The following is a 21,286-nucleotide window of genomic DNA, read 5'->3' on the forward strand; positions in this document are numbered from 1 at the left end:
CAAGTGTCTCACCTTATTAAAAAGTCCATAACAGTAAATTATCAATTTGCTTCCTTACATTTGCCCTATAAACTTTTGCTTTTTTAACTTTGTGTTGGTTTTTTTTTTAATGGTCATTCCAATGAGCAGTTATTCTTCCTAAGATACTTACTTTTTTAAGATGTGGGCACAGAGCTGAATTGTCTAAATTGCCCAAAAGCTTGGACTGTAGCAAGCATATAGGTTAGGACCAAAGAAACCAAAAATCAATTAGATGTGTGGTCAACCAGAATGTTTTTCAACAGCATGACTTCTTTCTAACTGTGTATAACAGTTTAAGTTAGTGCTGCCCCTAGATCTTACTCATATTTCTACAGTACAATTTTTAAACATAATTCAAAATTCTGGAAGCAAGTTTATGGACAGATCTGCATAGCACTTAATTCTGAAGCTTCAAAAACTTTATTCTGAAGAACACTTTTGAGCTAAGCTGTTTTCAGAGTAATACTTCCCATGTCAGCCTTCAGCTCTTCACAGTCTACTGTACTGCTGTAACAGGCTAACAACATCCTTTGTTGGTGATGTGGCTTCACCATGTTTGGAAAATGTACATCTAGCTCATGTTGAGCCTCTCCCAAAAGATCCTCATAGAGAAGCTTGTGAAATATGGGCTGGATGAGCAGATAGTGAATTGAAAATTGACTGAATATCTAGGCCCAATGGATGGTGATCAGTGGCATGAGGTCTAGTTGGAGGGCAGTCACTTGTGGTATATGCCAGGGATTGATACTGGTTCCAGTCCTGTTCAACCTTTTCCTTAATGATCAGGATGATGGGGGAGAACCCTCAGCAGACTTGACACAGAACTGGGAGAATACCCTCTGGAGTTTATATTGGAGCTATCCAGAAGGACCTTGCTAGGCTGGAGAAATGGGCTGACAGGAACATAATCAAATTCAGCAAGTGAACATGCAAAGCTGAGGAGGAATAAATGTGTGCATATCCAGGGGGACCACCCAGGAGAAAAGCAGCTCTAACAAGGACCTGGGAGTTCTGGTGGACACCAAGTTAACCATGAGCCAGAAATGTACTCTTGCTGCAGAGAAGGTATCCTGAAGTGCACTTAGGATGAGTATTGCCAGCAGGTTGTTCATGACTCTGCCTTTATTCTCAGCCTTGGTGAAGCCACATCTGGAGTTCTGGTCTTCTCAGTATGAGACAGATGGAGCTATAGAAGGGAAACTGGTGAAGGCCTGCAAAGATAATAAAGTCACTTTCCTCTTATGAAGAAGGAGCCAGGACTGTCAGCCAAGACAAAAAGACGACTTAGGAGAAGTCTTATCAACATGTACAAACATCTGAAGGAACAGTATGAAGAGAATGGAGCCAGGCTGTGTTCACTGGTACCTAGGAATGGGACCAGAGGCAGAGGGCACAAGCTGAAACACTGTGAAGGTGTCTGACCACTGGCACAGGTTGCTTAGAGAAAGTAGAAATACTGAGGAGCCATATGTATGTGATCCTATGTGGTCCTGGACAAGCAGCTCTAGGAGACCCTGCTTGGGCAGAGCTGTTGGACCTCATGACCTCCAGAGTCCCTCCAAACCTCAGGCATTCTGCTGTGTGGGTCTGCAGGGTTTACAGTGGTACCAATGGGTCACACTGTGTTGTACCTCATGGTGTGAGAGGTGGCTTCTCTTTAAGCTTGGGTCTAGCCTATGAAACGGTTGAGGGGACAGTGATTGACAATAAGATTGGTTCTTTATTGGATTAATTTTTTCTACAATACTGGTTTTACTCTTAGAACCTTATTTAGCTCATGTTGGACAACTATTTATTCCATCACAGTTGTTAATTTGTGGGGAAAAAAAAAGGAAAGATTTGTTAGAGATTCTTACTATGATTTATTCACTTCTGTACAGCTAGTGTTTCAAAAAGTGTGCTGGGCACTTTGTTGAAAAACGGTGCAATGTCAGAAAATAAGTTAGTTATGTGTTAACTGCTAACTCGTGCAAGATTATTCTGTCAGAAGATAGTAATAACTTTGAAGTACTTTGATAGGTGGTAATTTTCAGAAGCTCATTGGGTAAGTGAAAGGGAGACTGCCAATTCAGAATACAGGAACAACCAAACTTAATACCTATCCTTAATCTAAGTAATGCAAATTTCTTTTTCCTTTATCTTGTAATTTTGCAACTTGGTTGGATGAAAAGCAAAGTTGCTTCCTTTTGTAAAAGGATGTAAAAATATAAAAGTTGCAGTTATGTTTCTTTTGACTGAGTTTGAGCTGGTATTTTTTAGTATGTCTTTTTAGAATGTAATACTAATACTTCATGTTGGATTTCCCTGCTGAATACACCAAAGAATAATATTTTCTTGATGTTGATTGACTGTTTGGAAGACTAGGAGGGGACAAAAAAGATGCAACTTGTGTATGCCAAGTTTTTAACTTTTTAAGGGGAAAAAATAAAATAGTGTAGGTGAATAATGTAGATGAAGTCCACAAATGTTCACTTGATACCTTAATATTACTGGCAAGAGCATAAACATATTTCATTTTCTCAAGTACATACAATGTTTAAATGAACAGCATGATTGAGACCTTTGTCTTGATATGTCTCAATTCTCAACATAATCCTTATCTGGTAGTTGCTTTTCTGGTTTCAAGCTTTAGCAAAGTCTACACTTTTGGCATTATGTAATGTATAGTACTGAAGTACAATGCTTGATACTTAACATGGTTTTGTAAAATGTGACCTTCAGGGGGGCTCTGCAAATCCATGGCCTTGATGATTTATACTGAAAACTTTCCATGTCTCTAAGTATGGAATAGTAACAAGAAAACGATAAATTAGGCCTGCAGTGCTATGCTGGTTTTGGCTGGGGGAAGAGTTTGAAACAGTTTCACAGATGATGTAGCTTGTATCTCTTTTTTCATTAATGTGTTTTGCACTGAAATGGTTCTACATGGCCTTAGGTTTTAAAAACAATAGTTGTTGTCAGCTCCAGATTGCTATTTGAATTCGAGACAGAATAATGAGTTGCTCATACAATGATAGGCAGATTAATTTTTGAGTGATCTTGTGCATCTCACTTAGCATGTCCTTGAAGGATGATAATAGTTGGCTTTGTAATTTTTCCAAATATTTACTAAGCATTATTTGATTTCTTATGGAACTATAAAATGCTCATTTTTTCTTCTCTGTCCTGAAAAAAGAAATGTTAGAAAGCTTAGCTTGTCTACTCACAAATGTGATGACCTTTTCACACCTAAGTTTTGTCCGGATTATGGTTTACTTTTCCACAGTTGACGTTATTAACAACCAAAGAGCTTAAAACCTTTTAAAATCTGTCTAACCTTAAAAACACTCATTCACTAGTGATATTATTTTAAGCAGACGCCAAACAGCTATTAAGAAATTGAGATGTTAGTAGCATTCATGGTCATTACTATTTAATCACTTCAATGCCAATTCTGAAATAGAAATGTAATTCTTTAATTATGTTCACTTCTCTATGAAGTAATAAATAACCAAAATAACAAACCAGTTTGATGGTTGTTTTAACCACTTGATTTGCACTACCCTGTTAGAAAACTGCAGATATTAAACTGGTGGATAAATTATAGTTTTGTACTTTAAAATTTTAGAATTGGAAAGTAGATTAATCTTTTGGTTGTTAATGCCTTTCTAATCCTGATTGAGCAGTATAGAAGATGACAGCTAGGCAAAATAATTATGGCCAGTAGTATAACTGAAGCAGAGTTAACTCTTTCACAGATGTTTTGCCCAGCAAGCACAAGTTCACAGTGTCTAGTAGAACAGCTGTAGTATAGAGCCTGTTGTATTTGGCTTCTGTATCTTGGAAACCTTGACAGCATTTTTTTGTCCACTTAAATACTGACAAATAATGAGTCTGTATGGTGGAGAGAAAACACTGTTATGAGAAATGAAGGTGAATGTATAGCAGGATTCTGTAGGGATTAAGAATAGAGAAATGGAGAAACAAGTGTAGTGCAAGATTCATGTTGAGTACTGCAGATCATACAAGAATTGGCATAGTGAACCTACCTGTTCTGTTTGGTAAATCTGCTCCATGCTTTGAGATGTTTTTACAATAATGTTATTCAAAAGTTATATTCTCTCATAGCAACTGAAGACTGGATGCTAAAACCTCCCATGAAAAACAGAGTTTTCACCAGATAACATGTTGAATGACTTTTGAGGTGGTATGGCATGAGATTTTTAGATTTTTTTTTTTAATAGCCACCTGTCAAATGAGAGTTTGCAGTCTTCAGATGCATTTATTAGGTTTTCTCCTTTACCCCTCATAATTTAAGGGAAGAACTGCTGTCACTATTTGCTATGCTTAATGATGTTTTGGACATAAGGTTCTTGAATTCCAATTTTTATTTTTGAATGGTAGTATGAGTAGGTAGTCAGAGATGGGAGACATGTCTTTAGAAGAAAGCAGGTAATAAGTCCTTGGAAGGTCAGATTACTTTCCAGGAGAACTGTGCACAGAGAAGGTACAGTTTCAATCCAAGTGGAGTCCCAGTTCCTCTTACACTAACTCAGTGTTGCTTGTGTTGGTGTGACACCTGAAAGTGCACCTCCCTTGAGGCTATTTAATTGGACTGACCAAATGTGCTCAGTCAGAAGCAGTGCTGGCAAGAATGCCTTGTATCCATAGGACACTGTTCAATATAAGCAACTGAATTGTGTCAATTGTTGTGAAGGGTAAAAGGTATCCTGTGACTTCCCTTGTGGTTAGAGCATAATTCAAATAAAAAACTAATTAGGCTACTAGTATATAAAAGCATCTTCTATATCCAAACAATTATTTAAATGGAGGGGATTTTTAACTGGGGCATCTGTATTGAAGAAAATTCTCATACTTGACTGTATTTCTTAAATACTGCATATATTTTAGAAGTTTAACTGTTTCTAAATTGAATATAGATGCATTTTTGTCAGTCTAGTTGGTAGAACTGACCATTTTTGTCTTTCATGGTCACACTTTGAGGTGAAGTATTGAAATAAGCTGCTGTAAGAAATTAGGACTTTGAATATTTGTATCTTTAAAGCTGAGAACATTTAATATCTCTTATATGGTGGTTATCAGAGTTCTTTTTAATTTGGCTTTTTTATGTGACTTCGCTAGAGGGCACTGCTGTGAAAGAAATGTTTGTCAATATTCATTTCTACATTTCTTGCCCAAAACTAGACATCTTTTAAAAACCTCAGTGATAACCACTTTAAAGCCATTTGCATGATATATAGACCCCTAATAATAAATGGAGTAGGAAGTCTTTCTGATACGCTACACAAGTACTTTTTGATAATTTATTGAAATCACAAGTTTATTTCTTAAAAATCTTTAATCAGAAAAAGCTGTTAAACTTTTCTTAGTTTTCATTTCATTTATTCAGCTTTAATTCTGGTTGTGCACCAAGCTGATGAGAAAAAATTTACTTGTTCTGTCCTTCCTCTAACAAGAAGACATTATCTTGTTTGGGCCACAGGTTAATCATTTGGCCGTATCTTGTTAGCTGAACATAGCAGATTAGAAAGTGACACATAACTTCCAGTTAAATTATAATGCCCGATGGCTTCAGGCTTTTAGTGGTGTTCAGCTTCAAGTAATTTACTGTATTAGTTTTAATGGGGTCTCCTGTCTTACTCTCAGCGGATCTATGTACTTATGGCTGATGTGGTTGATGATTAGGTGTTCCTACCTTAATACTCCTTTTAGGTGATATTCTTTCAGAGTTTGTGCAATTTATAAATCTTACACTAGAGGATATGGTTTCCAGTGGAAAATCTTTCTGTATCTTTTTAATACTCAAGAATTTATCCCTGAAATAGTTGCTTGATGCAACAACTTCAGTAAAACATGATTTTACAGCTTGTTGCAGCTTTACTTAATGTTCTGCTTTCTATTTCTGAGTGACTATTATCAGCATAAGACTTCTCTTATCTGGCCATGGGTTATGTGAGTGTGGCAAGTCTCAAGTGTTGTAACATGCTGAGTCTGCAAGAGACTAAGAATCAGAACAGCAACTCCTCCTTCTAAATCTAACTGTTAATGACACGAGAGTTACTGAATCTGCTGCAGGATGAGAAGGAAAGGGACTTGGGAGAAGTGGAGAATAAACTACATAAGCATTGTGTCTAATTTGCTTTTCAGAAGGTGTTTAATGCTCTGTCTGGAGCATGGAGTTTGAGTTCAGTGGCATGCTTAGATTACGGGTAGAGCATGTTTCTTGCTCCTCTTCAGTGCCAACTGGTACTGCATAAAGGTACTGATTTATTTGTGTCATTCATGGGAGTTACAGGCTCCTGCTGTAGATGGATTTATTTTCAAATTACTGTCTGACTGAACTACTGCTTCCATGAGTAACAATTAAGACAGGAGTCTCTAAGGCTTTGTTTAGACTGTTCTAATAGGATTAGGAAGCTGGGTTTTCTGTTGCAGTAAGTTCTGTGTTTTTCTTCTCATCCTTTAGAATAGAAGGCATTATGCTTCAAAAAGTCTGTAAGTAAAAACTTCAGCTATTCAGAGATGCCTGTGGACAGAAACTTAAATGAGAACAAGACAACTGCTCATGGATGATGCTTCTAACTTGTAATGAATAGGTAGTGAGCTCTTAGGATTTGGCTTTCCAGCCATTAAGCTAAATGATAGTGGTGATCTCTTGTGTTGAGCACTTGTGATGATTCAAGAGAGGAGAGACATCTCTAAAATAAGCTGGTTTAACTATAAATTTAACTATAAATTTAGATTTTTTTTTTTCTACTCAAAAATGTGGTTTCAATGACGCTGATCTGGCATCCAGGCAAGAGCAGAGATAGAGCCTAAGGCCTTAGAGACCTATCCTTGCAACATGTGTTATCACATACCAGCCTGAACACTTTGTGTTTAGTACCAGACTCAGTTCATTTTGAAGAACCTATGTTACAAAACTACATGTATACTGTAATTGACTATTACATTCAGATATCTGGTTTTACTGTTTGGTACAATCTCTCTTATTTGACTAAACAATTCTAAACCAAAAATTTGTCTAAAAATAAGTCATGGAATCTGATGTTTCATTGGTATAAATATGTCAAAAATTAATTACTTGTTTTATATAAACTCATGTACATAAATTAACTTGTGTTAATTGCTTTCAAGGCTATTTTGATATGTTTTTATTCATATTCCAAACTTTTAACCCACAGTTTGTTTCAGGACTAAGCCCTCTCTTGGCTGCAGTGTACATCTTTGGTCTGTTTTCCTTTGCTATCCTCAATACATTGTTTGCTTGTTAAGTTGCAGATGCCTAAAATGATAGCCCTTGAATAATTTAACACTTGTACTAACCCAGGGGATTAAAACTTTGTCCAGGGCAGCTTTGAACTTCTTTATCAGCCTGAAGGGAAATGCAGCCCTGAAAAAGAACTAATACAGCTTCTGTTCAATCCTATGACATGTCACATGAGATGACTCATTTTTCTGTCCTTCATTCTGTATATTGTTATCTTGAAGGATCAATGTGTCCTTTTTTTACAGTGATGATGGGAGCCTTACTTGCATAATCATCTTACTATTAGCATCTTTTGTATTTGGGGACGGACTTTAGACAACCCTTATCACTGGAGCAAGTTTGATGTTCGAGTATGTAGTTCACATTTTCAAAAACAGCAAAAAAATACATCACTTTGAGACTTGTATTTTTCTTTGTAGATACTTAGACTAAGCTTTAAAGCCCTGGATTTTATTTCTTAACTGTTTCATAGAATGAATATTTGCTATGTTAATTGATATGTTAGCTGTTTGAAGAACAGGTGGAAACCTCAGATGTTGAAATCTAATTACTTCTAAGCTCGGGTTTGTAAAGTTGTTTAGGCACATTGTCATAGTAATCTCTTACGTGTTTCTGCATACTGGCACTGGCTAGAGATGTTTTATGTTCCAGAGAGGGACCTCAGATAAGTTGCAACCTACTTTCTAGTTGGTGATGTTGTATGGTGTTCACATGTCCCCTGAATTCTGTAGTTATGCTTCTAGCTGACCTGAGTGAGCTTGTTGGGGTCAATATGGACCCAGTACTATTTAGTCCTCACAAATGTTCTGGGTGATGGGGTTGAGTGATCCTATAGTTTGAGAAATATGTCAGACTGGGAGAAGTAGATAGAACAAAGAGCCACCATGCAGACATTGACAGATGGAAGGACTGGGCCAACAAGAATGACATCAGGTTTAGCAGATATTAAGGTGGTTTATTGCAAGCAACAGTTAGTGCTGGGGTCTGATGAGCTGGGAGATGGTTCTGCTGGAAATGACCTGGAAGTCCTAGTGGGCAGCAAGGTGATTATGATACAGCAGTGTGCCTTGCAGCAGAAATACAGACAGTGTCCAGTGATTGCCTCAGCAAGAGCGTAGACATTCCCATTGTACTTGGCACTTCCAAAGCCACATCTGGAAACTGTCTGGTTTTGGTCCCCTAGTTCATGAAACAGGTAAACTATAGAGGTTCCAATGAAAGCTTGTAGACATGATTACAAAGTTGCAGAGAGCAACCCATAAATAAAAGCTGAGCAAATTTTTTATTTGGCCTAGACAAGAGATTGTGGGACAGTGCTTTTTACAGAATCACAGAATCAGCTAGGTTGGAGAAGACCTTTGAGATCAAGTCCAACCTATGCCCTAATACCACCTTGTTGACTAGACCATGGCACCAAGTGCCACATCCAGTCTTTCCTTAACCACCTCCAGGCATGGTCACTCTACCACCTCCCTGGGCAGCCCATTCCAAGGCCCCATCACCCTTTCTGTGAAGAAATTCTTCCTTATGTCCAAATTAAACTGCTCCTGGTGTGGTTTAAGACTGTGTCCTCTTGTCTTGTCACTGGTGGCCTGGGAGAAGAGGCCAACCCCCACCTGGCTACAGCCTCCTTTTAGGGAGCTGTAGAGGGAGATAAGATCTCCCCTGAATCTCCTTTTCTCCAGGATAAACAACCCCAGTTCCCTCAGATGCTCCTCATCAGACTTATGTTCCAGACCCTTCACCATCCTTCTTGCCCTTCCCAAGACTTGCTCCAGCACCTCAACATCCTTCCTAAATTGGGGACCCAGAACTGGACACAGCACTCAAGGTGCAGCCTCACCACTGCCGAGTACTGGGGAAGAATCACTGCCTGGTCCTGCTGGCCGCGCTGTTGCTGACACAGGCCAGGATGATGTTGGCCTTCTGGGCCACTTGGGCACATGCTGGCTCATGTTCAGCTGGCTGTCCATCAGTACCCCGAGGTCCCTTTCTGCCTGGCCACTGTCCAGTCACTCTGTCCACAGGCTGTAGCACTGCAGGGGTTCGTTGTGGCCAAAGTGCAGGACCTGGAACCTGGTGTTGTTAAACCTCATATCACTGGATTGGGCCCATCAATCCAGCCTTTCCAGGTCCCTCTGCAGAGCCCTCATACCCTCCAGTGGATGAATGCTCTCCCCCAACTTGTCATCTGTAAATTTGCTAATGGTAGACTAACTCCCCTCACCCAGATCATTAATAAAGGCACAAATCTCTGGGGGACACCACTGGTGACTGGCTGCCAGCTGGATGCAGCACCATTCACCACAACTCTTGGGGCCCAGCCATCCAGCCAGTTCTTAACCCAGCAAAGAGTGCTCCTGTCCAAGCTCTGGGCTGCTGGCTTTTCAAAGAGAATGCTATGGGATATGGTGTTGAAGGCTTTGCTGAAGTCTAGGTAGACAATATCTGCAGCCTTGTGGGTGGCAAAGTGGCTTAATACTCTCAAAGGAGATTGTCTATAAATGTGTGTCAGCTCTCGCTTTAGACTGTTATCAAGTCCAGGCTAAGTTATGGCATATTCAAAAATAAAATAAAAAAATGGACAGTGCCTTGCTCTGGGTTCAGTGCATGAGGCTTCAGTATGTCAAAGTAGGTTTCTGAGCAGGTCAAATTGTATCTTGTGGACAGAAAACTCATATGACAGCATGTATGGTGACATTTTTAACACATTAGCATTTGTGTTAGATCTGTTCTCAGTAGGAAACGTAAGTTGTGTTTGAAGGAGGGAGTGGTATTTCTGTGAACATCTAGAAAACTGCTCTTCAAACTTCTGGAAGTATTGAAAAGACTTGTAGACATGGCCCTTAGGGACATGGTTTAGTGGTAGACTTTGCAGTGGTTGAACTGGATAATCTTAGAGGTCTTTTTCAACCAAAACAATTCTCTATCTGAAGTTAGCAAGTGTTCAGATATCAAAGACTCTAGTAAAATTGTATGTGTTAATTGCTGAGGGAGAAAAGAACCTTCCTGCTGAACTCTGCACTAAGAGCAACATATGATCCACAATAAACAAATTACAAGCTTATGGCTAATGTCTCTAAACTGCCTGGAGTAACTTCTTGATCTTGGCCTTCAGCCATAAGAATCATAGGGTAACAGAGAAAGTAGTGCCATTTTCTTGTTTACCTTTCCTCAAATATGTTTCTTTTTATGTTGGTGGAAAGCTTATGGACTTTGTTTTGGAAAAATCTGGGTGTACTGTTGATGTTGGCAAAACACTTTGAATGACTTAGAATTTATAATGAGGAATAAATTCTGACAAAATTTATGAATGTGAATGGGTGTCTAAGCAGTCTTGGAATGCAACTGAGTTCAGTTGTTCACATAGCTTTTGCTGCTTTTTTTACTGCAGAATTTTAGTTTTAGTAAATTAGGTACTTTCAGCTAAATTTCATTCAAAAGCAACTTGAAGACTACTGACTGCAAAGAAATTGTGTGTACTTTGCTTTTGAAACTACTAATGTTCAATTTCTAGAAACTTCTGTATTGCACAAAATGTTGATTTTAATCTAAAACGGGAAAGTTAAGGTTTCTGGGAGCTATGTGATTTACAAAAATCATGGGCTAGTTTGATAAATCGTCAGTGTACTGTGCTTATATGAAATCTTAATATATGTCTGAGTGGCCATGAGACACTTAAAGACTAGTGGAATGATGTGGGATGCTGGAATTTGTGTAGCATGTTTATGTTTCGCTCAAAAGGGGAAAGGAATTGGATGCCTTAATAAGAGATGGGATAAAAAAACGCCCAGTTGTGCTACCTCATAGCTACAACATAGAGCAGCCTTATCAGTTGAAAATATATGGCAGAAAATTTGAGTATGTATGTTTCCTTTTTATTTTAGGCTTATGGTATGTCAGCTTTGCCTCTAAACTTGATTAAGGGGACTACCAGTGCATCTTATGAACGTTTGGAGAACACTGAAGATATTGAAGAAGTGGAACAACATTTATTGAGGATCAAATCAAAGGTAAAGTCTTCATTGTTCTCACTTTCTTAATGATTTTTTTTTTCCTTGCTTACTAGTGCATGGTCATGCTGTAGAGTCTGTTCCAGAAAGAACAGCAAATCAGAAATTAATAGCTTGCAGTTATTTGAGTTACTTGGAAACATATGTGGTCACTTGTGTAGCAGTGATTACATTCTTTATGTCAGTCCTGCAGCTGTAGTTATTTCTGTCTAGCTAATACATGTTAACAAATTAAACTCCAGCTTCTCCAGGCCTTCTTGGATTGAAGAGATGCTTTGTAGATATTAACCTCACTTAGTCTTCTACCAGAAACAAAATCCAGTTTGTTGATTTACTCAATGCAGTATAATTAACACTGGATACTTGCTACAAAGAGCTGTCATGATTTAGATTCATCAAACTATTAATCATCTTTCTGAATTAATAACAGTTCTAGATATTCTTACTTCCCAGTTAATGTACTTTGCTGTTATAAATAATTTCTTTATGAAAAGCATACAGGTGGAAGGCTGTTCTGAGTCCTAAATATCCCTAGGATGCAAACACCATTTGTAAACCCATGATGGTTTTGCAGCTAATGGGAATGCTGTGCCTCATATAAGCAAGACACTTTTAACAATGTGAGTGCAAGCCAAAGGGAGGGTAAGATTTCTTTACATACAAGATGATAGGGGAAAATCTCCCACCTCTTTTTTCAACCCATTTCAGATAATGGCTTGAGCAGTGTTTTTACAGCCTTGATTGGGAAAAGTGACATTGAGGTGCCTCGCTTCCATCCTGGCAGTCCATCTGTGCTGTTCTATGCTCTGTGATAATAGACCTCAGAGATGTTGAAGTGGTTCCAATAGTCTTCTCTTGATACTTGGCTTACCTCTACAGTGTAGGCTCTTCAGTGTTCAAGATATTTTCTTGAATAAGGAAATCTAAAAAGTAGTATGTTTAAATTATCGTTTTTTGGTTTTGCACAAAGTACTACAGCAACAAAGGCATCCCTTACTGGAATCAATATGAGAAAGCTGTGACAAGTGGATCATTACTTATTACAGAAGACACTGTTGGATTATGATAATTTGCATGCAACTAGTCTTACTGTTCAGTCTGGTAAAACTTTAGATTCAAAAAGTATAAAGTTCTTAATTTATGTTTATATTCCAATATGATCTTTAGTACAAACTGATTTTTCTTGATTTATGGATTCTGCCTCATTTTGTAATGGAAATCTTAGTTCTTCACTTATGAAAGAACTAAGCATTAAGTTGTGAAGAAGTTGTGAAGAAAGTATATGAGACTACTATGCAGTAAAAACTAGAAGTATGAAGGTTTGCTACTGAGTTTCAATATGTAGTATGTTCTTGTACTGTTAGTACATCTGGTAGGTTTATTTTATTAGTCTTAATTGAAGCTTGAACTTGCAGATTGGGAGCTTGAACTGTTGTCAAAAAGTCCTTTTTAAGTCACAGAGGTGACTATACAGGGTGTAGTACATGTGTTCCTATTAAAAGTACATTGTAATCTCCAATTAAACTGTTATATATGCCTATAATCTGGTTGTAGTATTTTTGAAAAATTTAATTTTTTTTAGTTTAGTGGTATAAACTGTGATATTATTTGTAGGAAGGATCCTTTAAAATGAGGAAAATTAATAAGGAATTTCAAGACTTTAAAATACAGTTTTAGTGCATTTCCTACTATAAAAGAATCTTTTTTCCCAAGAATGAGTTTGTAATACCCAAGCATCAATGTTGGAAACAATTTTGGTTCAGCTCCCTAATGTTCATTTTGTTGCTTTTGCTTATAGTAAATAACTGAGATGTGAGGATAATATAATAATCAAACAAACTATCTGGTACATTCAACTAGTTTGTGGGGTGATGCTACTTCTTATCTGACCTATGTTTCTTGCTCAAGAAACATAGCTGAGTATCAAGTGGAATGTTGGAAAGAAAATAAGAAGCACTGAGTTGGATATAGAGGCTTAATCATGGAATTTAATGGGAAGTGACCTGAAAATCACCATGTTCAACCCTCCACACAAAATATGAACCTCTTTCAGGTTAGGTCAGGTTATTTAGATCATGACTGTGCTTTTAAACCTTTTCTAGCCATGGAGACTATCCACCCTGTTAAAAGTTTTTGAAATTTTTTATTGTGGAAAGTAGTTTCTGCCACCTAATAGGAATTCCTCTTGTTGCAGCTTGTGACTTTTGTGCTTTATCCTCTTGATATTCATAGAAATTATACATGCATGAATTATATACTAGAAATTCTTTAGCATTCTTGTAAATAATTTAAGTAGCTGTCAAGTCTGTTTTCTTGATTTGGTGACTCTTGATCATTTGCACTCTTTTTGTAACCAGTGCAGAGATGGTCGTCCTCTGTCGTCGAGGGATAGACGGACTTTACAACAACTAGAAGAGAGATTAAGGACACTTCGAAGGAGAGAGAGGCATCTGGAGTCTATTGAGAAAAGCTGGTGGACAAAAGCTTGTGAAGCTATTCGACCTCTAAAGGTACTTTATATAAATAACTTCCAACTTCATTTTCCCCACATAAACCACAGTTAAAGTTTATTAGTTACTACCCTATCAACTGCTTTTTTTTTTAAATTTACTCCAGTACTACACAGTGGTAGCCCTACAGTGAACTCTGAGCTGTAAGATTAAGATTAAAAATGAGCAAGTCCTAGCTGATTTACTTTAGTGCTACTGCCATAGAAAATCTGAATATCTTATTTTTTTATCAAATATATGAAAATGAGAAGAAAAGGAAGAATTCTATAACTGTCAGTTAGCTTAGGTTAATCTAAATTACATGTATCCAGCAGAAATGAGACACTTTAATATATGCATTTGGAACAAGCATCTTGCCAAGGAATTACCTGATAAATAGTAAGCTAGCTGAATAGAATTTAATGTCATGATATTTAACCAATGTAAAGGAGATGATTACTAGGGTAAAGCTTTTATCTTGGTCTCTTTGATCTTAGGACTTTGATTTTCAGTAGATACCTGGTTTTGAAGACTAGTACTTTTATGAACAGTATTACCATATAAAGTATTTCTTGCCAACTAGATGTAGGAAGAAATTTCAGCATTACTTTGAACTGTAGGCTGCTTTTGGGAAAGATGGGGGGGGGTTGTAAACAATTTCTTCTGTCATTGCTGCTGTTAATGCTGAGTGCTGAAGGCGATGGGCTGAAATTGCCACTGAACAAAAGCTTTGTGTGCAATTCTTAGTGGAGTTATCTTGCTATGATACATTACAAATAGAGACTGAACTCTTTCATTGAAAAGACAAATATCCCTAACTATTCATGTTAACAGTTTGGAGGCTTCCTTTTGATTTAAAAATACTTAATACAGCTTGTGTATTAAGCATTAAGCTTCTACAACTTTTCACATAAAGCTCAAATTTGAGAAATATGTTTGCCATATATTTTGTCTCTAGGACATGAACATTTCATTGTGTTTTCACAGGAAAGCATACAATAACATTAGATACAGCTTATCACCTACAGTCTGGATGGTATTACAGTGTCTCCTTGTTTTCATGGATTGAAAGCTTTGTATTGGCTCAGTAACTGTGACAGTCACTGTGAGTTGTTGACTCATGAATCACAGACTAAAGCAGAGTTGCAGGTGGAAAATTTTTCCTGACAGATTTTTCTTAGACTATGGTTGTGCTATGAAGCATGTCAGAGAACTTGTTTACTTTGACTGGAGCTGTCCTGTCAAGGTGGTAATGTCTGTCACTTAATTACATGTTAACTCTTTCAGAACTGTTAGTGTTGCTTGAAGCACCTTTGGGATGTCTTTGCAGATTATATAATTTGTGAATTGTTCAGTTGGGCTTTAAGAAAAGGTGAAAATCTGTTTGATATCCATATGTAGTACTTGTGGTCAATGTAGAAGTGCAGAAAGTATCTTGGAGCTTTGCTTACTGTTTTACAACATTTTCACCTTCAGTGCCTTCAATTTGGATATTACTGTTCAATTATATGGCTGCTTCTCAGACTTCAAGAAAAATTCCATTTCCTGTGAAGCAAGTCCTAGATAGAGAATCCTTTTTCTGCTTTGTATTTGGGATGATCAATTTATGGGAGTTGCAGGCTCTTATTGGCAACTTATTGGGACTAACAGAAGAGCAAGTTCAGGAATTGCACTTAATCTTCAAGGTTTTTTATGGTGTTAGCATAGTGTTTACATTCAAACTTGTTATCATATTGTCTTTGTATAATGTGCTCAAGTGTTCTTGCTTTAATTGTTTTATTACTGCTAAATATCTATTAGCATGTGATTTGTTGTTGAAGGCAAAACTTTTTTCTTTAAGTAGAAAGCCTCATCTGATGATTATTTTACTCAAAGCTAGCTGAAAGATGAAGCTGTTAGTTTTTTCAATTCAGTCAAAAACTGCACATCTTAAGATCCCAGGGAATTGAGTATTGGTCAACATGAGGTTGTTGAGTAATGTTGAATTAGTCTAATTTCTTTCTATAAAATGTGACATTTCCTTTTTTATGGATTCTTACACTTTCATCTGATACTCTCAGCAACAAGAGAAATGTAGTATACTATAGGAGTTTTTAAAAAACTTTTTAGGGAAAACAAACTCCAGAGCACATAGCTATGTTTGTTCAATATGTGAACAAGACTATAGGATATGAAACATGGATTGTTGGCAGTATTGCATCTGTATTTTCATGGTGTACTTTCACAGCTATTGGGAGTAAACTGGAAATGCCTAAGGTAATATAAGGAAATCAACTGCTCTGTTTTGAGATCTCCATGAACAGAGATACCCACTCTTTCCAAGGCTCAACTGCTTTTATCCTGACTCTGGAGTGGCACAGAGGGGAATAGGGAGTTGCCATCAGTCCATAACACCTCTACTCTGTTGTTGCTTTCTGTTCAAGTGTTAGTGAACTCCATGAACTGTAGTTCCTGTCAGAAGCACATGTGGGATCTCTGTAGGCTGCAGCTTCCTTTAGAAAATATCCTGTTCTGATCTGGGGTCTCCATGGGCTAAGTGTGGTTATCTGCTCCAGCATAGTCCTCTTAACAGGCTGGGGTAGAAATGTCTTGCTCCATTCTCTGGAGCAGCACCTCTTTTGCTGAACTTGGTGTCTGTCTACAGGGTCAATATTAACAATTTTTGGAAGTTACTTTTGAGGTTTTGTAAACAATTATGTGGATTGTTTCTGCTCAGAGTAAATTAAGTCTGAAATTCCATTGTTATCTTAGTAACACTTCAGAGTTATTCACAGATGAAATAGCTTAGCTTGACTGATCTGGGAGCAGGGATAGGAGGCAAACCCCTAACCCTAACATTTCTATATGTTAGATGTCACTTCAGAAGACAGGCATGTTCCAGAGGAGATACAAATAACCTGTCTAGTGGCCATAGCTGGCAGATGGTAGAGAAGAATTACGAGATTCAGACTCTTGGCCTCTATTGGTTTTGAATATCTATTTCTCATACATCTAATACCTAGTAGGAGTTTGCTGTGAAGAGGTAAAATATTAGTACATTTAATTATGTGGAAATGCAAAACTCTAATACTTACCTTGATATTGATCTCTAAATCTGTCTAATAAAACCTACGTAATTTGAGTCTTTCTGTAAGTGATGTTCTAATATTGTGTTAGAATTTGTAGATGGAAGTTTATCTTCAGAATTTAATGAAAAATAATAGCTTTGTATCTCTGGGAGTCTTTAACTAGCAGCTGTTCTTAACCTTTTCATGATGATTGTGTGTCAAGTTTTAAGGCTAATAAAACTGAAACTCCCTCACTCATGTGGAAGACCATGCATTGTGTACCTGCATATAGAATTTTGAAGTAACTCTGCCTAGGTCTCAGGTCTAGCAATGTGAAAATGTTTTGGGAGCACTTATCTGATTGCATTCCATGTATTTCTTAGAAAATACAGTGAAACTGTTGGAACTGTAGCTGGATGGGTTTCCTATCTGAGGTATCTTGTATATCATCCCCTAAACTCCCCAGGGAAAAGATTGTGAGGGTGAAAACCTGTCAGAAGGAGGAAGATTAGTTTCCTGAACTAGCTGATAACCTGAGAAACACAATAGGTGGTGTTTTGGTTCAGACAGCTTGGAGGATCAATTCCTTGCTCAAGTGCTGTATTTGGAAGGCATTAATAAAAACTTTTCTGTGCTTTAATGAAGACCTGGAATTTGGGCTTGGTTGAATTTTTCATCACTTCCAAGTGTCTTGGTCATTGTGCATTTCACAATAGTGCTACAGAAGGGAGCTTTTACTCAGGAAGGGTGAGATGTTCCTTGCAAGGTGTGCACAGGTTGCTTTCTGTTGGAGGGTGAGCACACAGGTGGGGTGGTCAAGGCACCAATCTCTAATTTCTTTAATTAAACCTAAATGCATATACATAGTTAAGGTTTTCCACATAATATAGAGAATACAGATTGTGAATTCTGCTAAATGCTGTTTTCATTAAATGTAATATCTCATCTCTTTTCTTAATGTCACTTTTGACATTGGGGTATTTATGTATTACACTAGAGCATGTGATGTACTTGACAAACTGTGTTTTACATGGTAAAAGTTTTGTGAGCATGTCTCTCAAGTATTTACCAAAAAGTTACTTTTCAAGTGGATTTAAGCTCTCAAGTGCTCCAAGATCACAAGTTTGTTATTGAAACTAAGGCAAGTGTTCAATTCTTGGATCAACTGCAAACACTTTCAGTTAAATTGTTTTAAATTTTTACTTGTAGATTGTGTGGGGAATATTCTTCATCATTGTGGCATTGCTCTTCACTGTCTCTCTTTTCTTGTCAAAGTAAGTGCATTTCATCATTTTCCTTGACCATTTAAACTACCTACTTTCTGCTCTTATTTAAAAATATGTATGGTTTGCCTCAGCCTCCTTCCTTTCAATGTTACATTTCTGTCAATGGAGCTGCACTTCTCATTATAACAGTATGTATTGAAATGGAGCAAAAGGTACCAAAACAAACAGAAGAAAGAACATGTTTCAGGTGGGAAACAGTTCTGATTCAGCAGAGAAATTAAGCATATATGTTCAGGAAGTTTTAATTCAGATTACAGAGGTATTCTGCTTGTTTGAATGAATCTTATTGCAGGTACTTCTTTGACTGGGTAACAGGTGCTTTATCTTGCAGTAAATGACATGTTTAATCCATTTTGATGTGCATTACATCAGAATGGTTTTATAGTGTCAAAAGCAACATACCCAGCTGCAAATCTGGTAGATTTCAATGTGGATTGACACTAACCAAGGGTCTCAAATATTGGCATTTTTCATCTGTCAGACTGGGAAAATAAGCTTTATAAGCCAAACTAGGGAAAATCAAAAATGCTGAGGAGATGCAGAAATCAATATATCTTTCACAGAACAAGTGCAGTGAGTGTGGTAAAGCATGTGTCTGTATAGATGTTAGACAGCTGTCACTCTCTGGGATTGGTTTAGTTTGTTTATTTTTCTTTTGAGTTGCCTGTTTAAAGACAAAGCTCTGGGAGAACCACAGTACTTACCCAGTTTTTCTAATTACTGCAGTTTGGACAAAGCTCTGCATTCAGCTGGCTTTGACTCAGGATTTATAATTCTGGGAACTAATCTGACCAACCCATTGAATATGCTGCTACCAGTTCTTCAAAGAGTAAGTAAAGAAGTGGTGATATACATATGTAAGGATGTTCTTCCATTTCCTTTTAAAATTCTCCAGTAATTAATTAAAACAACATTGTCTAAATGTGTGTTTAATAAAAGCAAGGCAAATTCCTTATTTTTAGTTACTAGTTGCTGATATGAAAATCTTGGGTGAAGGGAATCTAGTTTGGGCAAGGAACGTGGTGCTTGAAACTGGTTTTGATGTGATGAGAATACAGTGGCAAGAGAGAATGGACAGCAGTTGTAGTTACTATGCACAAAATAAAAGCAACTTTGTCCCATGTTCTACATACATTCTAGTTGGTGTACTGGACACCTTAGGCCTTTTTAGTGAAGTAAATGCAACTTCTCATTTTTTAATATATGGCACATTGAAAAATATGCAACACTGGCTATATTATAGTAAGGCATTAGTCTTGGAAGCAAACCCAATGTAAAAGCATGTATCAGTTAATTTCACTGGAGCTGAAAGGCAACAAATACACATAGGAATTTGAGTATGTTATAAGTAAACTGAGAAAAAGAAAAGCTTTAATATTAAGCTAGTGCTTTATTCCCCTCCCAGTTGAGGCATTCCTATATTGTTGGTATAATGGGTCAACACAATGTATTGCTTCCCCATGGCTTTTAAAACTATTGAACATCTAAGCTTGTAGTTCACTGAGAAAAGTAGTGTTCAGCAGCAATATTATCTCAAGCTTTTATTAATGCAAATATAAATTTTGTATGCAAATAGGATCAGAAAAGTAGTCACAAATATGCAGTCCTAAAATAATTGTTGCCACTTTGGACTTTTCATTCTGTGGGTGTATTTAAAATAAGTATTTCTTGGTCTAAAATGCATAACTCTTCAAAATTAAGGCATGTCTTTAATAAAAATGCTTAATGCTTTTCCAAATTAATTGTCTAAGCTCTATTAGCAGCAAGCTATGTTAGCTATATTTGGAGTCAGCTATGTAAAGCTTTAAAATAGGACTTTGCCTCAGATATAAGCTATAGAAGTAGAAGCTACTGAGTTTTGAGTGGGAGAAGAGCTTTTTTCCTTGTCTTTTTAACTGTGTGTATTCTTGTTTTAGGTTTTTCCACTAGATTATATTCTTATCACAACCATTGTTATGTACTTTATCTTCACTTCAATGGCAGGGATCCGAAATATGGGCATATGGTTCTTCTGGACAAGGGTAATTTAAGAGTTTAGTTTCTAATACTCAGATATTGAAAAAAATGTGCTCTTGAATATATTTAAGATTTTTTGTATTGCTTCAGAAATATGGGATGTTGCCAATAGCATTTTCTGTATGCCTAATGAGTGTTAAAAGCCTATTGTACCATTTACACTGCTTTTGGAAGGTGTTTAATTTTACCAAGTTATCAGACTTTTGGGCCATTAATACAAATAGAACTTAATTTTGTTAAATAGCTGTGCTTTGAAATTTAGGTAAATACACCTGAAAACCTGCTTTAACCACTGGAATTAAGTTGCCAGAAGATAATTTTAGCAACCTCCCACTTCTGGCAGTAGAATTAAAAGTTGTTTGAACTAAAGAGGTTTTTGAATGCCTTCAGAAAAAAGAGCTATTTCATTGTATTAATATTTGTTTTTCTGATTGTAGCTTTATAAAATCAGACGAGGAAAAACTCGACCTCAAGCACTCTTATTTCTCTGTATGATACTTCTGTTGATAGTTCTTCATACAAGTTACATGATTTACAGTCTTGCCCCACAGTATGTAATGTATGGAAGCCAGAAATACCTGGTACAGGTGAGATGCTTTTTTTGTGTGTTTAAACTTTATTTTCTGCATTAAAAATGTACTTTTACAGAAACTTTGAAAGTCAGATGCATTTTCAGTTTTCAGAAGAGACTTTGATAGGCAGTTTTTTAAATACCAGTAGGTCTCTTGGTAATACACACACCAGAAACTGATTACACTATATATTACACAACTTAATTTCTAGGTCATCTCAAGACTTAGTGTGAAGCTGAGGTTTGTTTTACTCCTTCTGATAAGACAGTTGTTAGCTTCCACTAGATTTTCTACTGGTCTGCTTAGGTTGCTGAGTGACTGCTGGGAGGTTTATTTTGAATGTGTAAGGCTGTGTACAGAATGAAATCAATACTGTTCCACAGTTGATGATTTTTATTATGACAAAGATAACTTGGTGAAGTAGAAAATAATAAACTTAGTGGAGCTAACCTAACTCAAAATAAACATGCTTAGGTGTGCATTGGCTCAACTTGTCAGAATTAGGGTAGTAGTAATGTGAAACTAAGATGAAAGTCAGTTTAGGTGTGTTTACATAGAATTTTGTGATAAAG

General features: G+C 36.9%; 1 protein-coding gene across 2 annotated transcripts in view; it reads left to right on the forward strand.

Annotated features, from left to right (window-relative positions):
• The window catches only part of LMBRD1 (LMBR1 domain containing 1), a 65,277-nt gene that overhangs the window by 28,067 nt on the left and 15,924 nt on the right, over positions 1 to 21,286 (forward strand). For both annotated transcript variants that reach the window (XM_053939216.1, XM_053939217.1), the window contains exons 8-13: positions 11,179 to 11,304; positions 13,662 to 13,814; positions 18,050 to 18,114; positions 18,853 to 18,955; positions 20,043 to 20,147; positions 20,580 to 20,729. In XM_053939216.1, coding sequence (XP_053795191.1) covers positions 11,179 to 11,304; positions 13,662 to 13,814; positions 18,050 to 18,114; positions 18,853 to 18,955; positions 20,043 to 20,147; positions 20,580 to 20,729 — 702 coding nt within the window. The remainder of the gene's footprint in view (positions 1 to 11,178; positions 11,305 to 13,661; positions 13,815 to 18,049; positions 18,115 to 18,852; positions 18,956 to 20,042; positions 20,148 to 20,579; positions 20,730 to 21,286) is intronic.

This window comes from Vidua chalybeata, chromosome 3, assembly GCF_026979565.1.
Source record: "Vidua chalybeata isolate OUT-0048 chromosome 3, bVidCha1 merged haplotype, whole genome shotgun sequence".
Classification (NCBI taxonomy): Eukaryota; Metazoa; Chordata; class Aves; order Passeriformes; family Viduidae; genus Vidua; species Vidua chalybeata.